This window comes from Ochotona princeps, unplaced genomic scaffold, assembly GCF_030435755.1.
Source record: "Ochotona princeps isolate mOchPri1 unplaced genomic scaffold, mOchPri1.hap1 HAP1_SCAFFOLD_4867, whole genome shotgun sequence".
NCBI classification, from domain to species: Eukaryota; Metazoa; Chordata; class Mammalia; order Lagomorpha; family Ochotonidae; genus Ochotona; species Ochotona princeps.
In genome coordinates this window covers 15,604-29,838 of record NW_026697272.1, presented here as the reverse complement: position 1 = coordinate 29,838, position 14,235 = coordinate 15,604, and the positions used below count along the sequence as shown (strand labels likewise).

Here is a 14,235-nt window from a genome sequence, read left to right as displayed (position 1 = left end):
GCTGGTTGTGTAACCGTCCCCAGCCCCCCTCCCCTCGGGGCCACCCCGGCCGGGCCCCCGGAGTGCGTGGTGTGCTGTGGCGTGGGGGTCCCTCCCCTCCCGGCGCCGTTCTCTCTGTGCCATTCCCTTCCTCCCGGGAAGGGTGCAGGCTCGGGCGGCCGCGCGGCGCACGCGAGCCCGGGGATGCGCGGCCTAGCAGTGCAGGCCGGGCCGAGCCCGGTCGTGGGGGGAGGCGGGCGGGCGGGCGGACCCAGATCCGGGGTAATTTGCATCGCCCTCCCCCCAGCCCGGGTGGGGATTGGCCGCCGGCGGCGGGGGGTGGCGCGGGGCCAGGCTCACTGCCGCCTCCCGGCCCCTCGGAGGGAGCCAGCCCAGCCGCAGCCGCCGCCGCCGGGGCCGGGCCCCCTCGCCGCTGCCCCGGGAAGGAGGTAGGCAGCTGCCGGCCGCCGGGGTCCCCGGGCCTGACCCCGCCGCCCTGGGCGTGTTGGAGGTGGAGGTGGTGGTGGTGCCGCCGGACGGGGACCCCCTGGCCCCTTGGCGTGGCTCGCGCGGCCTGGAGAGCGAGGACCAGGGCGCCTCGCTTCCCTTGCCGCCGCCGCCCGCCCCCCCAAAAAGGCGCGTGACCCCGACTCTGCTTCATCGTCTCCCCCTCCTGACACCGCCGCCACCACCACCACCACGTGCGAGCGCGGAGAGCAGCCCGGGCAGGGTGGGATCCGGACCCCTTTCCCTGGCCTGGCCTGGCCTGGGTGGGCGCGACGGGGCTGCGTCGTCGTCGAGGTGTAACCCTGGGCGTCCCTCGGGGGGCCAAGGCGGCTCCTGCGCGCCGCGAGCCCCAGGAAGGGGAGAGGTGGCGGGGTGGGGGTGGGGGAAGCAGCTGCGGGTGCTGTCCAGCCGGGGCCCAAGGCGCGCGCAGTGGGCGCCCACTGGGTCTCGGTGGAATGCATTCCCTAGTTGGCCCGAGGAGACCCAGGCACCTCCTCTGCCCCCTCCCTTTTGCAACCGGCGGAAGTGAGAGAGATGTGGGTGCCCCCTTCCCCTCCCCCCTCTCCCCGCGGCGCCCACCTGGCTCACCCATGGGTGGCCGGCTTGGCGGCTGGCCGTCTCCTGCCTGTCCTCCCCCCACCCCCATCACCGCCGCGGCCGTCGCCACCACCACCATCTCTCCCTGCCAGCTGCCTGCATGTCACCCCACCACCCACCCTTGAACAGGGCCAGGGCGTAACCCTCAGGGTGCCGCTCCCATGCTTGGGGTGGGGGCGGTCTCCCCAAGCAGCAAGGCCGACACTTCCTATTGGCAGACTTGGCCTGGGAGTCGTCCCGGGCGGCCTAGGCTAGGGCAGGGGCCCAGGCCAGGCTGTTTGCAAGGCTTCCAGGGCGCGGGGCATTTCCTGCGAGGACAGCCGCCCCTACAGCCTGCCCCTCCTGGGCCCCTCATCAGGCTGGGCCCTGGCACCTTCGTGGTGGGGCCCCGGGGAGGTGGGGGGGGCTGTGTTTACCACCAGCCATCGCTGTGGAGACAAGCCTGAGGGAGGTTAGTGGCGGGGAGCAAGAGACAGCCTGATAAAGCAGGAGCTAATGAATGAAAGAAGAGCCATTGGGGACACTGAAATTTTAATTCGTGGGTTGCTCTGTGTGTGTGTGTGTGTGTGTCTGTGGTGTTTCTTACCCAGTTCTGATTGGCTGTCTGGCGGCCACTCGGCACCCCAGCCCCAGGGCCTGCTGGTGGGAGAGCCAGGCAAGCCTGGGCCCCTGGGGAAGGTTCCAGGGCCACACCAGCAAGTCCTGGGGTGCATGTGGTTTGATGAACCCTAGACTGGGGCAGTGGGGACACGGCACTCAAGGTCACGGGGCCCGAGCTGCATCTCCTGACCCACTGCCGTCCCAACCCACCATAGTTCCCCCAAAGCCCACCACCTGCCTTGAAGGAGGTGCCAGGGCCGCTAGGGTGCAAATCCAGAGCCTAGGAAAGTCAGTCCCTAAAGGAGACATTGAACCTCTGGGGTCCCCGCCAAGGTCACCCAGCACGTGTCCCCTGTCTTACCAGGCCCCCAGCCCCATGGGGCAGGCACTTGGTCTGTGGTGGTGCCTCTGAGCTGCCTGCTCCCGGGGTCGCCTCCCCAGGCCAAGCTGAGCTGGTGCAGGGACAAAGCAGGAATCTGCCTGGGGGTTCTGTCACCTGTCCAGACACCTGGGGAGGAAGGCCCAGGCCAGCCTCCATTGTTCCCATCAGCAGTAGCAGTGGGGAGATTGTCTTCTGTCCCCAGGTAGGCTCGGCCTTCCCTTGGGGACTCTCCATGCACTGGGCTCTGGGGGAGCCCCTTGTGCATGGCTACAGTCCCCCCACAGTGGTCCCTTGCTGGGAGCTGAGGGTTGAGGGGTGGACAGGAGCTAGGCAGGACAGACTGCCCTTGCTCAAAACCTGACCCTGCTGTGTGAGCCCAGGTATGCGGAGGCCAAGAGCCAGGTACCCCATCTCCACTCCACCCCCACATCTCTAGGCCCACACCCTCACCAACGGCCAGAGCCCCGCAGCACACGGAAGGCTCCCGTGGAGACAACAGGCAGAACGTGGCCACAGGGCCAGCCCCTCCATCTGTCCCCCCAGCAGGCCATGGACGGCTGCGGTCCCCACCCACGCCTTTCTGGTTTGACTGGAAAACGAGGTCCCGGCCCACCTTCCTGCAGGCTGCCTCGCTGGACTGGGAGGGAGCAGGCCCAGGTGGCCCGGCCTGGGGGCTCCTGCGGGTGTCTGGAGGTGACAGGCGGGGCCCCCTCAGGGCAGCGAGGGAGGGAAGGAGATGAGAGGCCCTCCGAGGTCAGGCGACTGCCCCTCCCCCGTGGCATTGTGGGTAGCAGGTGCAATGGGAGCTGAGGGTGGGGCTCACGGATGGTGTGCTACTGAGGGCGGCCTTGTTTGCCCCCCTTCCGTGACGGGAAGCTCATTCCTTCCTCTCCCAGGCAGACGGACGGACAGCTCTGGCCGCAGCACCCTTCTGGAGCCCGCCCACCTCCGTGCCTCCGGAGTGCGGGAACAGGGTGGGCCTGGGGTCAGATGGAAGGTCGTCCTCCTCATGGCCATCTCAACCCCAACCACTCACACCCACACAGACGCACACACTTCCCACCAGGCCCTGGCCTTCCTGCCTCTGGCCCTTTAAGGCCCAGGCAGGAAGCCCCTCCCCATTTAGGGCAATAAAATGGACTGGTAAGATGGCCGAGGGCCTGGGCGGGCTCCTGAGCCTGGCCCGAGGAAGGCCTTGCCCACCCGGGCAGATGCCACAGAGCGAGCAAGGGGCAAGCAGGCAGAGCTGCTTCGTGCTCTCAGTGCCCCCAGTCCAGATATGACATTTCTGTCCCGTGAAACCCCAGGTCGGGGCCAGGGCCAGGCAGGGATTGGCACCAGGTCGGGGCGGGGTAACCCGTTGGGACCAACCCTTGCAACACAGGCCTGTGGGTTGGGAGGGCACCTGTGTGCCAGACTTGGCGGTGTGACCTTGGGCCAGCTGCCCACCATCTCTGGGCCTCCCAGTCCCATACATAGCACAGGTGGGGAAGAGGCGGCAGGCCGTCCCAGAGGAGCCAGCATGAGGGAGTGACCCCACTTCCACCACAGTGACCTCCCCCTTGAAGGAAGTGGAGGCTCAGACAGACGTTGGGTCTCGTCCAAGGTCACACAGCTTGGAAACAGAGGAGCTGGACGACCCCCAGCTGGCCGCCCACGGGCACAGCTGAGCGGGAACTGGGCCTTTCCTGGCTCCCATGGTGGAGGAGTGGGTGGGGGGCTGTGGGGCGTCTGGGAGGGCCGATTCCTCCTCCTCACGTCGTCCCCCCACCCGCACCCCTGGGTTGCAGATACCCTGCTTCCTGGGGAATGTGGCGAGTACGGAGGCCCCTGCCCTCAGCCTGCCTGTCAAGGCCCCTGTGACTCCGTGCCCAGGCCCGTGTCGGCACTGGTGGCCATCTCTCCCAGCTGGGGTCTGTTGGGTCTCCTTGGCCGGGCCTGGTGACCTCTCAGCCTTCTCAAAGTCCAGGACGCAGCAGGGGAGGGGCTGAGCTAAGGCCAGGGTCCTGCTCGCCTGTTGACCCTAGGCGAGACTGGAGGTGGGACAGGCCGGGTGTGCCTGCCAGCCCGCCCCATGGTGGGTAGGCGGAGCTTCGGTGCCTCCTCTGTACTCCTACTGTGTGCCACCCTGGGGGAGGGCTGACGGGGGGGGGGGGGCCTGAGTGGGTGTGGCGCCCTGGGGAGGAAGAGGCCGCCCCACCTCCAGCCCAGGAGGGGCCTGCTGGGGCCTGCCCCTCAGCCGCCGAGTCAGCACCCAGCACCGAGCCCCGGAAATCCCACGGGGGCGAATGTGGCCATGGTGATAGATGGGCCCCCCGCCACTGGGCTGGTGTGGGCCTGAGTAGGGGACCCTAATGGGGAGCTTGGGGCGGGGAAGGCTTCCACAGAAGGGGGCGAAACCTTACCCTTTGCAGGTCACCTGGTGAGTGGCAGGTGGGTGGTGACCAGGCACACAGTGGGGCATCAGCATGTGCAGGCCATAACCTCTTGCCCCCCCCCCCCCGACCCTGGGGCTCTGGCCAAGCCCTACCTTCCCCCTTCCAGCCCACACAGAGGCCGTCAGGTGGCCCAGGGTGGGGCCTGCAGGTGGATCTCATTCCTGGAGAGAGAGGCAGGCGGGCAGGCGGCTGTGGAGCCAGCCCCAGTTCCGGCCCCTGCGCGCCTGCTGTCTTCCTGGAGCTTGGGACTCGAGGTTTCCACCTGCGAGGCAGGGGCAGTCCTGTTGGCCGGAGGATCTCAGAGCCCACCCACCCCCAGGCCCGTGGTGGCCCCTGGTCCTGTGCGCAGGGCACCCTGGGAGGAAGCTGGGGGGGGGGTGGGGGGATGGTGGCTGCGGCAGGGGTGAGTCATTTAGGCTGCAACTTGGTGTCCCTGGAGGGGCCCTGGACCCTCTGCTGTTCTGGGGTGAGGGCGGTCGGAGACCCCCCTTCCCCAGCCCACCATGTGTGCAGTGGTAAGGAGGGGCTGGGACACGCCTGATCCCGTGCCCCATCTGCCCACAGGTTCCCTGAGGCTCCTGGGCCAGACGGCAGATGGTCACAGGGGTGGCACCCCCCCAGGGGGCTCCTCGAGCCCCACGTGGGGCCGCCCTGCTCCCAGCAGCCACAGCCCCCACCCCTCCCACTGGCTGGCAGGACTGAGGAGAAAGGAGGGGGCGACAGCTGGCAGCGGGTGGGGACAGGGCGGGCTGTGGGGCCGCCCAGAGAACCCCGGGAAGCCAATGGGCCTTACAAAGGCCTCTGTGTCGGCCCCTGAGGCCTGGACCCCGCACCCGCCCGGGACCAGCTCTCGGGCCTTGGTTGGCAGGCCCCAGGCAAGCACAGCCTGGTTAGGGCTGGGCTAGGCCGCCATGCCTGCTCACTCGTGCTGGCCAGTAGGGTCTTGTGGTTCTTTTTGGGGGATCCCTCTCCCAGGGGCACGTGGTCTGGGGAGATCAGCTGGGCTGGGAGGCAGTACCTGTGGTGCTGGGTGGTGAGAGGGGCAGCTGGGGCTCCCTGGAAGGCGGGGTGGGGGGCAGGGAGAAAAGCCAGAGGGTTGTGCAAACACCCAAGTGGGCGGATGAGTCAGAGCACGGGGGAGGGGGCGGGGCCTGGGCCGCTGGAGGCCTCTGCCCATTTGACAGAAGGGGAGACTGAGGCTCCAGGACTCAACAGTACACCCTGGGTGGGAAGGAGCCAGGGAGGGGCTTGTCTGTCAGAGCTGTGGGCAAAGGGCTGCCCCGACCCGCACCTCTGCCCCTTCTGGGAGAGTCCGCCTCTGGGCGGCAGCGGTTGGCTTTCTCCCCTGTTACTCACTGCTGGGGCGCAGCCTGTCCTGGGGAGGGTGGTGGGCGCGTGGCTCACGGGACAGGAAAGGGCTGGGCCTGTGGAGTCACTGTGGCCCCACCCCAGCAGGGTCCACCCAGGGTGCCCTTGCCCCGGCCTGGCCCACAGCCCTGTGACACCCCTGGACTTGACCTCACCCCTCCCTGCTGACTCAAACCCCTAGGGAACCTGGTGGGCAGGCGCAGGGTCAGGGCGGGCCTGAGTGTGGGTCTGGGCACAGCTGCTCTCCCACAGACTAGAGGGGATGCTGGGGAGGTCGTGGGGGGGAGCTCCGGCGTGCCCGAGACTCAGCCCACAGTCAGGTCCTGCCCTTGTGCAGCACTGGGGAAACTGAGGCAGGCCAGACTGGGGCGCTCTTTCCCCCGGGGAAGGGAGCCCCCGGTGTGGGCCTATGGACCTGCTGACCACACCCCTGTCCGCTGGCCCACAGGTCTCGGCGCGGAAGATGGCCGGCGGCGTGGACGGCCCCATCGGGATCCCGTTCCCCGACCACAGCACGGACATCCTGAGCGGGCTCAACGAGCAGCGCACGCAGGGCCTGCTGTGCGACGTGGTCATCCTGGTGGAGGGGCGCGAGTTCCCGACACACCGCTCGGTGCTGGCCGCCTGCAGCCAGTACTTCAAGAAGCTCTTCACATCGGGCGCCGTGGTGGACCAGCAGAACGTGTACGAGATCGACTTCGTGAGCGCCGAGGCGCTGACGGCGCTCATGGACTTCGCCTACACGGCCACGCTGACGGTGAGCACGGCCAACGTGGGCGACATCCTGAGCGCCGCGCGCCTGCTGGAGATCCCGGCCGTGAGCCACGTGTGCGCCGACCTGCTGGACCGCCAGATCCTGGCCGCCGATGCGGGCGCCGAGGCGGGCCAGGTGGACCTGGGGGACGAGATCGACCAGCGCAACCTGCTGCGGGCCAAGGAGTACCTCGAGTTCTTCCAGACCAACCCCATGAACAGCCTGCCCCCCGCCGCCGCCGCAGCAGCAGCCGCCTTCCCCTGGTCAGCCTTCGGGGCCTCCGAGGACGACCTGGACGCCGCTGTCGCGGCCGCGGGCGAATGCAACGGCTTGGATTTCTACGGGCCGGGACCCCCAGGCGAGCGACCCCAGACGGGGGACGGGGAAGAGGGTGACAGTAACGCGGGTCTGTGGCCGGAGCGGGACGAGGACACCGCTGCTGCTGCCAACGCCACCACGACGACCACCACCACCACCGGCGGCGGGGGTCTCTTTCCGCCACCCGTGGCCCCGCCAGCCGCCGCCACGCAGAACGGCCACTACGGCCGGGCCGGGGAGGAGGAGGTGGCCTCGCTGTCCGAGGCGGCCCCAGAGCCGGGCGACTCGCCGGGCTTCCTGTCGGGCGCAGCCGAGGGCGAGGACGGAGACGGGCCCGAGACGGACGGGCTGACGGCCAGCACGCTGCTGCAGAAGATGATGGCCTCGGTGGGCCGCACCGGGGCTCTGGGGGCAGGCGACAGCGACGAGGAGTCGCGGGCCGACGACAAGGGCGTCATGGACTACTACCTGAAGTACTTCAGCGCGGCCCACGATGGCGACGTCTACCCGTCCTGGTCGCAGAAGGGCGAGAAGAAGATCCGCGCCAAGGCCTTCCAGAAATGTCCCATCTGCGAGAAGGTGATCCAGGGCGCGGGCAAGCTGCCGCGCCACATCCGCACGCACACGGGCGAGAAGCCCTACGAGTGCAACATCTGTAAGGTCCGCTTCACCAGGTGAGCGAGCGCCCCCCGAGGGAAGCCCGGCCAGCTTGTGGGGACCCCATGGGAGAGGCCACCCTAGCCCTGGGTGGGGAGGGCGGTGGTGTGGACCCCGGGCAGGGGTGGAGGGGTGTTGGGAAGCAGGGACCTGGCCAGGTCGGGTGACTCAGCATCGCCCCCCTCTCTGTAGGGGGGGCCCCCACACACACCCTGGGGTTCCCCAGCCACGCCCACTGAGGCTGAAGAAAGAGGCTATTGTCCCAGCTTCCCGGCCCCACCCCGTGGGGACAGGAACCCGAGGGGCTTGCCCCCTCCCCCCCTCGGCAGCAGGCCGGGAGAGGAGGGTGTGGCTGGACTCCAGTGCCCAGGAGTGCCAGGCAGGGGGGTCAAAGGGCAGTGACTGGAGGCGGGCACTCCTGGTGCTGGCGGTGGGGAGACTGGGGCGCCGGAGGCCTGCCCTTGGAGGTCCCCAAGAACCAGGCTGAAGTGCCCTAGCCTACCCCTTCTGCCAGGCCTCACTGGGCTGGGGTTCCTGGACGCCCCCAGCCCAGCCTGGCCAGGGAAACTGAGGCCTCCTGAATGCTGGGAGAGTTCTGCCCACGCCCCCACCCCCAGCCCTCAGGGCGCAGGAGCCCAGGGGCCCCCATGAGTCACGCCAGCACATTGAGTAAGCGGGGCCTGTGGCGGCCTGGGCTATAATTACCCGAGGCCGGGGCTTGGGGTGACGAAACTGGGGCTGCCTCCACCCCACCTCTGCACATCCCGGGCCTGCTGTGCAGCTTTGGCTTTAGGGGATCTGGGTGGGATCTGGCAGAGGGCTGTGCCGGGATGTGAGGGGAGGTGGTGCCTGGAGGGCGAACCCCAAGTTCCCCTGGCTCAAGGCCTGGGGCAGAGGAAGGTAGGACTCTGCAGACAGCAAGCCAGGAGTAGGAGGCTGAGTCGTGTACCTGAGCCAGGGTTTTGAGGGGTGAATAGGAGTCTGAGGATGCCTTGCACGTGGGGAGCCTGAGGCAGCCATAAGGAGCATGTTAGGCCCAGGCAGGGCTGCTGAGCCCGGCTCTGGGCCCCTGCCCCGCCGTGTGGCCGGGCACCAGGCCAGCGATGTTCCCATTGGTGTGGGCTCCGTGGGCAGGCCAGGAGCAAGCTGCACCACGTGGCACCTGGCATGTGTGGTTGGATGTCCGCGCAGGATGGCCATGTGGCGAGGGCTGTGGCCATTCTGCTAGCCAGAGCGAGTGTCCGGGCTGTGGTCCCCTCCGGGCTGGCCCAGAGATGAGCACCATGGGGAGGCTGAGGCCTGAGGCCGAGCCTGTGGCGTGTGGGGTCTCTGCGTGCTGTGGGAAAAGCGACAGACTGTACGCGGTGGCTGTGCAGCACTGGGGGATGGCACGAGCGCAGAGGCCCTGAAGCTGGCTTGTTGGAGGACAGAGGGGACTCTGTGGCCAGGGAGACCAGCTGCCCCAGTCTGTCTGGGACTGAAGGGGTTTCTTGGGGTGCGGCCTTCGGGGGCACCAACCCCAGAACAGTTGCGACTCACCCCAGCCCCTGGGCCTGGCAGGTGGGGGCCAGGGATGCATGCCAGGCTCCGTGCTGGCATTCGGCAGGCACTCAGTAGATGGCTGCCACCTGCCACCTTGCCTTCCCTGGGCCCGCCTCGGCCTTGTGCTGGGGGTGCCCAGGGGTCCAGGCCCCACCCCGCGCTGACCGTGCCTGCCCCCTCCCCCCCAGACAGGACAAGCTCAAGGTGCACATGCGGAAGCACACGGGGGAGAAGCCGTACCTGTGCCAGCAGTGCGGGGCGGCCTTCGCGCACAACTACGACCTGAAGAACCACATGCGCGTGCACACGGGGCTGCGGCCTTACCAGTGCGACAGCTGCTGCAAGACCTTCGTGCGCTCCGACCACCTGCACAGACACCTCAAGAAGGACGGCTGCAACGGGGTGCCCTCGCGCCGGGGCCGCAAGCCCCGGGTGCGCGGCGGTGGAGGTGGAGGCGGGCCCGACCCCGGCCCCGGCGCCCCGACCCCCGCCGGAGCCCCCGGCCCCGCCGCCGGCTCCCCGGACGCCCGGCGCAACGGCGAGAAGCACTTTAAGGACGAAGAGGACGACGAGGACGAAGCCAGCCCCGACGGGCTGAGCCGCTTGAATGTAGCGGGCGCCGGCGGCCAAGGTGACAGCGGAGGGGGGCCCGGGGCCACGGCCGACGGCAGCTTCACAGCCGGACTCGCCTAGAAACCAAAAACAAACAAACAAAAAAACAAAAAAACAAAAACCCAGACAGAGAGAGAGAGCGCGCAGACACCCGAGAGAGCGAGCGAGAAAACCACCCACCACCCCCCAAAATCACAAAACAGAAAAAATTTATCTATACGCAGATACCTATCTATATATATATACAGATTATATATATATATATATATGAACGGCACCGAGCCTAGGTTAGCTAGCGCTTTTCTCGAATCTTCCTCCTCCTCCTCCGTGTCGCCTCTCCCTCCGCAGGGGCCCCCCTCTTCCCCAGCTCCTGCACCCCGCAGCGCCGGTGGCTGGCCCCTGGGGCTTGGTTTGGGGTTTTTGTGCTACACCAAGGATTCCGAGCCCCCCTCGTACCCTGGGCGCCCAGCGTGGGATCCCCTGGGTCCGATCCGAGTGAGGCCCTGGGCCAGCCCCGGGGTGCGGGTCAGGTTGGAGAGAAGGGGGTGGCCATGCGCGCGGGGAGCTGGGGGGGCGGCATTCCCTCCCGACCCCCTCACTGGTTCTCCCCAGTCTTGGACACAAGACCTTAAATGTTTTTTTTTTTTTTTTGGTCCGCTCTGAGTGGACGCTAAACCGCCCAGGCCCCAGCTCCCCACCCTCCTTCCTCAGGGCACTTATTAAGGGGGGGCCCCCTCCACCCCCCAACCCCATCCCCCAGCAGCTTCCTCAGCGCCCCCTGCTCCTGCCTGTGGCCTCGCACCCCGCCCCGCCCTCAACCCACCGAATCTCCTGGCCACCATCACACAAACCTATTTATTGCCAGCCTGGAGAGAGGCTGAGATGTGGTGGCCAGGGGCAGGGTGCCCTCAGCCCTCCAGCTTCCTGCACGGCACTTAGGACGGGCGGGAGCCCTCCGGGGCCACCCCTCAGACCACCCCCGTTCCCCACCACCACCACCACCACCACCACGTTTGGAGATTGGAAAACTTCCGACTTGACCCAAGCCCCGAGCCCCACTTTTTAAAAGCACTTTTTAGAGGTTCCCATCCCCTCCCCCCCTTAAAAGCCGAAAATTTACATATAGATTATATATATAGATTAAATATATATATATATATATAAAAAATATTCCTTCTTCCCCAGAGGGGTAGGCGGCAGCATGGGGAAGACTAGACTAGGGTCCCCCAAGATGGCAGGGATGGGGCGAGTGAGTGAGAAAGAGAGGGTTGGAGTGCTCTGATGTCACAAAAAGCAATAAAAAAAAAAAAAAAAAACAGGAAAAAAACCAACCAACACCCACCACCACCACACAGGTAAAGGGGGCAGAGCAAGGAGCAGGCAGGGACCCCGAGTCTCGGCACTTTGTCACGGGACGGGTACTACACTTTATCTTAAATCTTAATTTAAAAGAAAAAAAAATACATGTTTACAAGTTGCAATCAACTTCTATGAAAAATTTGAAAAGGAAAAAAAAAAGAGCGAGAGAGAGAGAGAGAGAGAGAGAGAGAAAGCAAAAAGAGATTCCTAAGGAAAAAAAAAAGTCGATTTATTTTTGTACAAAATAATAATAAAAAAAAACCCCAGCGCAACGTAGAATGCACTTGTGTTCCCCAGGATGGAAGAGCCGGGTCAGGCAGGGACTGGAGTCGGGGTGTCCAGGGGCTCCCCCAGGGGTCTGGGTGCCTGGGGGTAGGGCGAAGGTGCTTTGCTTTGTGGGTACAGTTTGTTCCCCCTTTTTTTTGTCTTGGTCCCTGTGTCGCCCCCTCGCTCAGGGATGGGCCCGAGAGGGGGTCGGCCTCCCCTCTCTGTCCCCTACCACCACCCTGCTGTCCCCATTGAGGTGGGTGAGAGTGGCCTCTAGGGCTTAAACCACCCCCAACACACTCAGCACCCCTCCCTGCCTTTTTTTTTAACTCAAAGGCACTGACTGTAACCCTGGGGGGCTGGCACCTGCCTCCTCCTCCTCCAATATCTGAACCCCCGTTTCTTTCCCCCCCTAAAAAAAGGCCCGGTGTTGACCGAGCCACAGGCCACGGACTGGGGGGAGGGGGCCGGAGTTGGGGAGAGGATGTTGGGAAGGCCAGGACCCCCGCAGCCCATGCCCTCCTGCCCGCATATGCAACGCCTGGCATGGGATCCTGTGAGTGGATGCTTGGCCCAGCCCTGAGCCTCTCAGATGAGGCCGGGGTGGCCGGGGGTCATCACCCCTCCACCCACCCCCAGCCCCACCAGCCATCTATCTGTCCACCTGGGCACCCCTGTTGCAAATGTCTTTCTCGTCCTTTTTTCTTTTTTTTTTTTTTTTTAAAGGGAAATTTGTGAAAAAGTATGCATTGTTCCCGTCCCTCTGTGTCCGCCTTCCCCACCGCCACACCCCAGTTGTCTCAGGACGCCCCCCCCCCCGGGCCGGCAGAGGGGCAGGCCCAGGGTCGGACGGTGCTGGCCTGGCTTCCGCAGTACAGACTGGACAGGCCCCCCCCCAACACACACCGTTCTCCTCAAACTCCCAGAGAGGTCCCCAAAGGTAAACCCTTTGCCCACACAACCCCCCTCGCAATAAAACCAACTCTGAGAATCACAGGCGTGGTCCTGGCCAGCGGTGGTCGCTGCTCCCGGGGTAGGGGTGTGGGGAGGCCTGGGGGCTGCAGCCCCCATGGCAACTTCCACACAACACCTCCCACCCCAAGCCCCGCCGGGGAATTGCACTAAACCCCTCGCCCCCCAGCTCCTGCTCCGCTTCTGCCAGCCCCCCAACTCTGCCTTAACCGCCAGCCCGTCCGCAAACCCCCTACCCTGGGGGTGGGGAGGACACCCCCCCAGCCCAACCCAGCCCCCTCCCCAGCCCTGCGCAATCACATACTGTATATAGACGTGGATCGATTTTTATTTTTATTCTTTAAATTAAGGTCGTGATAAAAGTGTTGCCAAAGAGAACTGCTGAATTCTCGCGTTTCAGGAAAAAAAAAAAAAAAAAAAAAACAGATGGTTGGAGGAGGGTCTTGCTGGCTTGGCCAGAAAGAGCTGAAGGGTTTTTGTTGCTTGGTTGTTTGTGGGGTTTTTCTTTGTGTGTGTGTGTGTGTGTGTGTGTTTGTTTTTGTTTTATTTTGGGGGGGGTATTTTTTTTTAAACTGCCTGGTACAAAAATTTTCAAAGTGAAATTGTCATTTGCATCTTGGTAAGCCTGTGTGTATGTGTGCGTGCGTGTGTGTGTGTGTGCGCGTGTGTATGAGTGTGCCAGAGCAGCAGCAGCTAGGGCCAGGCCTGGGGGGCTGCAGGATGAGGTGGGGGGTCTGGCCAGAACCCCCTCTTTGCCTGGAGTGACACCCTGCCCCCAGCCTCCACGGCCCCCTTGTGTTTGCTTTAGGGTACCAGCTGCACCTGCCTCAGCCATTTGAAATTAAGGAAAAAAGTTTAAAAAAAAATTTAAAAACCACCAAAAATTTAAAAAATTAACCAACCAGTGAATGTAAAATGTTGGACCAGGCCCAGCCAGGCCAAAGCCAGGCAGGGATGGGGTCCCAAGCGCCTGCCTGGAGGCGTCCCTGGAGATGTGGCGGGGTCATGTTTGCACTATTGGGGAGGGCTGTGCAGGAGCAGCCACGTCGCATGTTGTGGGGCGGGAGGACCCAGGCGGGGGTGTGTGCATGTGTGTGTGTCAGGGCCCCCTAACCCTCACCCCTCCCCAGGAGGGGACAGGGACAGTCGAGGCGGCTGGGATTCTAAGAGGCAAGACTGAAGGGGGAGGGTTAAAAAAAAAGTTTTAAAAACCAACAACAAGAAAAGCAAAAATCCTATTTTTTTGAGAAAGAAAGATATTTATATTTGCAGTTTTATTTTAAAAAGTTATTTAAGCTGAGGAAGCGGCCTTCGTGGGGGTGGGGTGGGGGTGGCGGCTTGGCGCAGGGCAGGGCAGGAGCTATGAACTCAGCAGAAAGGGGTGCCCTGGGTCAGGGCTGCCTGGAGGCTGCAGAGGGGGGTCCCCAATGCCCAGGTCCCCCACACCCGGTTCCCTGCCTCCCCCAGGCCCAGCCCCGAGGTGCCTTGGAGTTGGGGGGTCAGGCCTGGCAAAGGGGGGGTTCTGGGGTCAGAGCACACAGCAGACATTCCACAGGGACCCTGAGCGTCTTTATAAAGTGTGGGAGATTTAAAAAAATAATCAATGGATGACAAAAAAAAAGCACTTTTGGGGGTGGGGGGAGAGAAGCTTTAAAAGTCATAACGAAAAAAAAGATGAAAAAAAATTTCATTTTTCTTGTACATAAAAAAAAAAAACCACTAAACGCAGCCTGTTCCGACCGCTGCCGCCTCGCTGCCTGATTATGTTTGTCGTGTTTCTTTGGGGGTATTGTGGGGGGTAGGTGGGTGGAGGGGATCCCATGGGGTCTTTCCTTCTCTGCCCCTGAACACTCGAGATCCTCCCCCATAGTGGGGACAGCAGG

At 64.3% G+C, this 14,235-nt stretch overlaps 1 protein-coding gene across 1 annotated transcript; it reads left to right on the top strand.

Annotated features, from left to right (window-relative positions):
• The first annotated feature begins 290 nt into the window (after positions 1-290).
• ZBTB7A (zinc finger and BTB domain containing 7A) lies at positions 291-13,226 on the top strand. Its single transcript, XM_058659547.1, has 3 exons — positions 291-428; positions 6,320-7,617; positions 9,331-13,226. Exons 2-3 carry the CDS (start codon positions 6,335-6,337, stop codon positions 9,833-9,835), a joined length of 1,788 nt encoding a protein of 595 aa, XP_058515530.1. The 5' UTR covers positions 291-428; positions 6,320-6,334; the 3' UTR covers positions 9,836-13,226.
• The last annotated feature ends 1,009 nt before the right edge of the window (positions 13,227-14,235 follow it).

What these genes read in the sequence shown, in the direction of transcription:
- ZBTB7A (XM_058659547.1), top strand. Translation starts at nt 6,335, where the DNA reads ATGGCCGGCGGCGTGGACGGCCCCATCGGGATCCCGTTCCCCGACCAC. An exon ending in TGTAAGGTCCGCTTCACCAG is followed by an intron (nt 7,618 to 9,330) that starts GTGAGCGAGCGC and finishes CCTCCCCCCCAG; the next exon opens with ACAGGACAAGCTCAAGGTGC.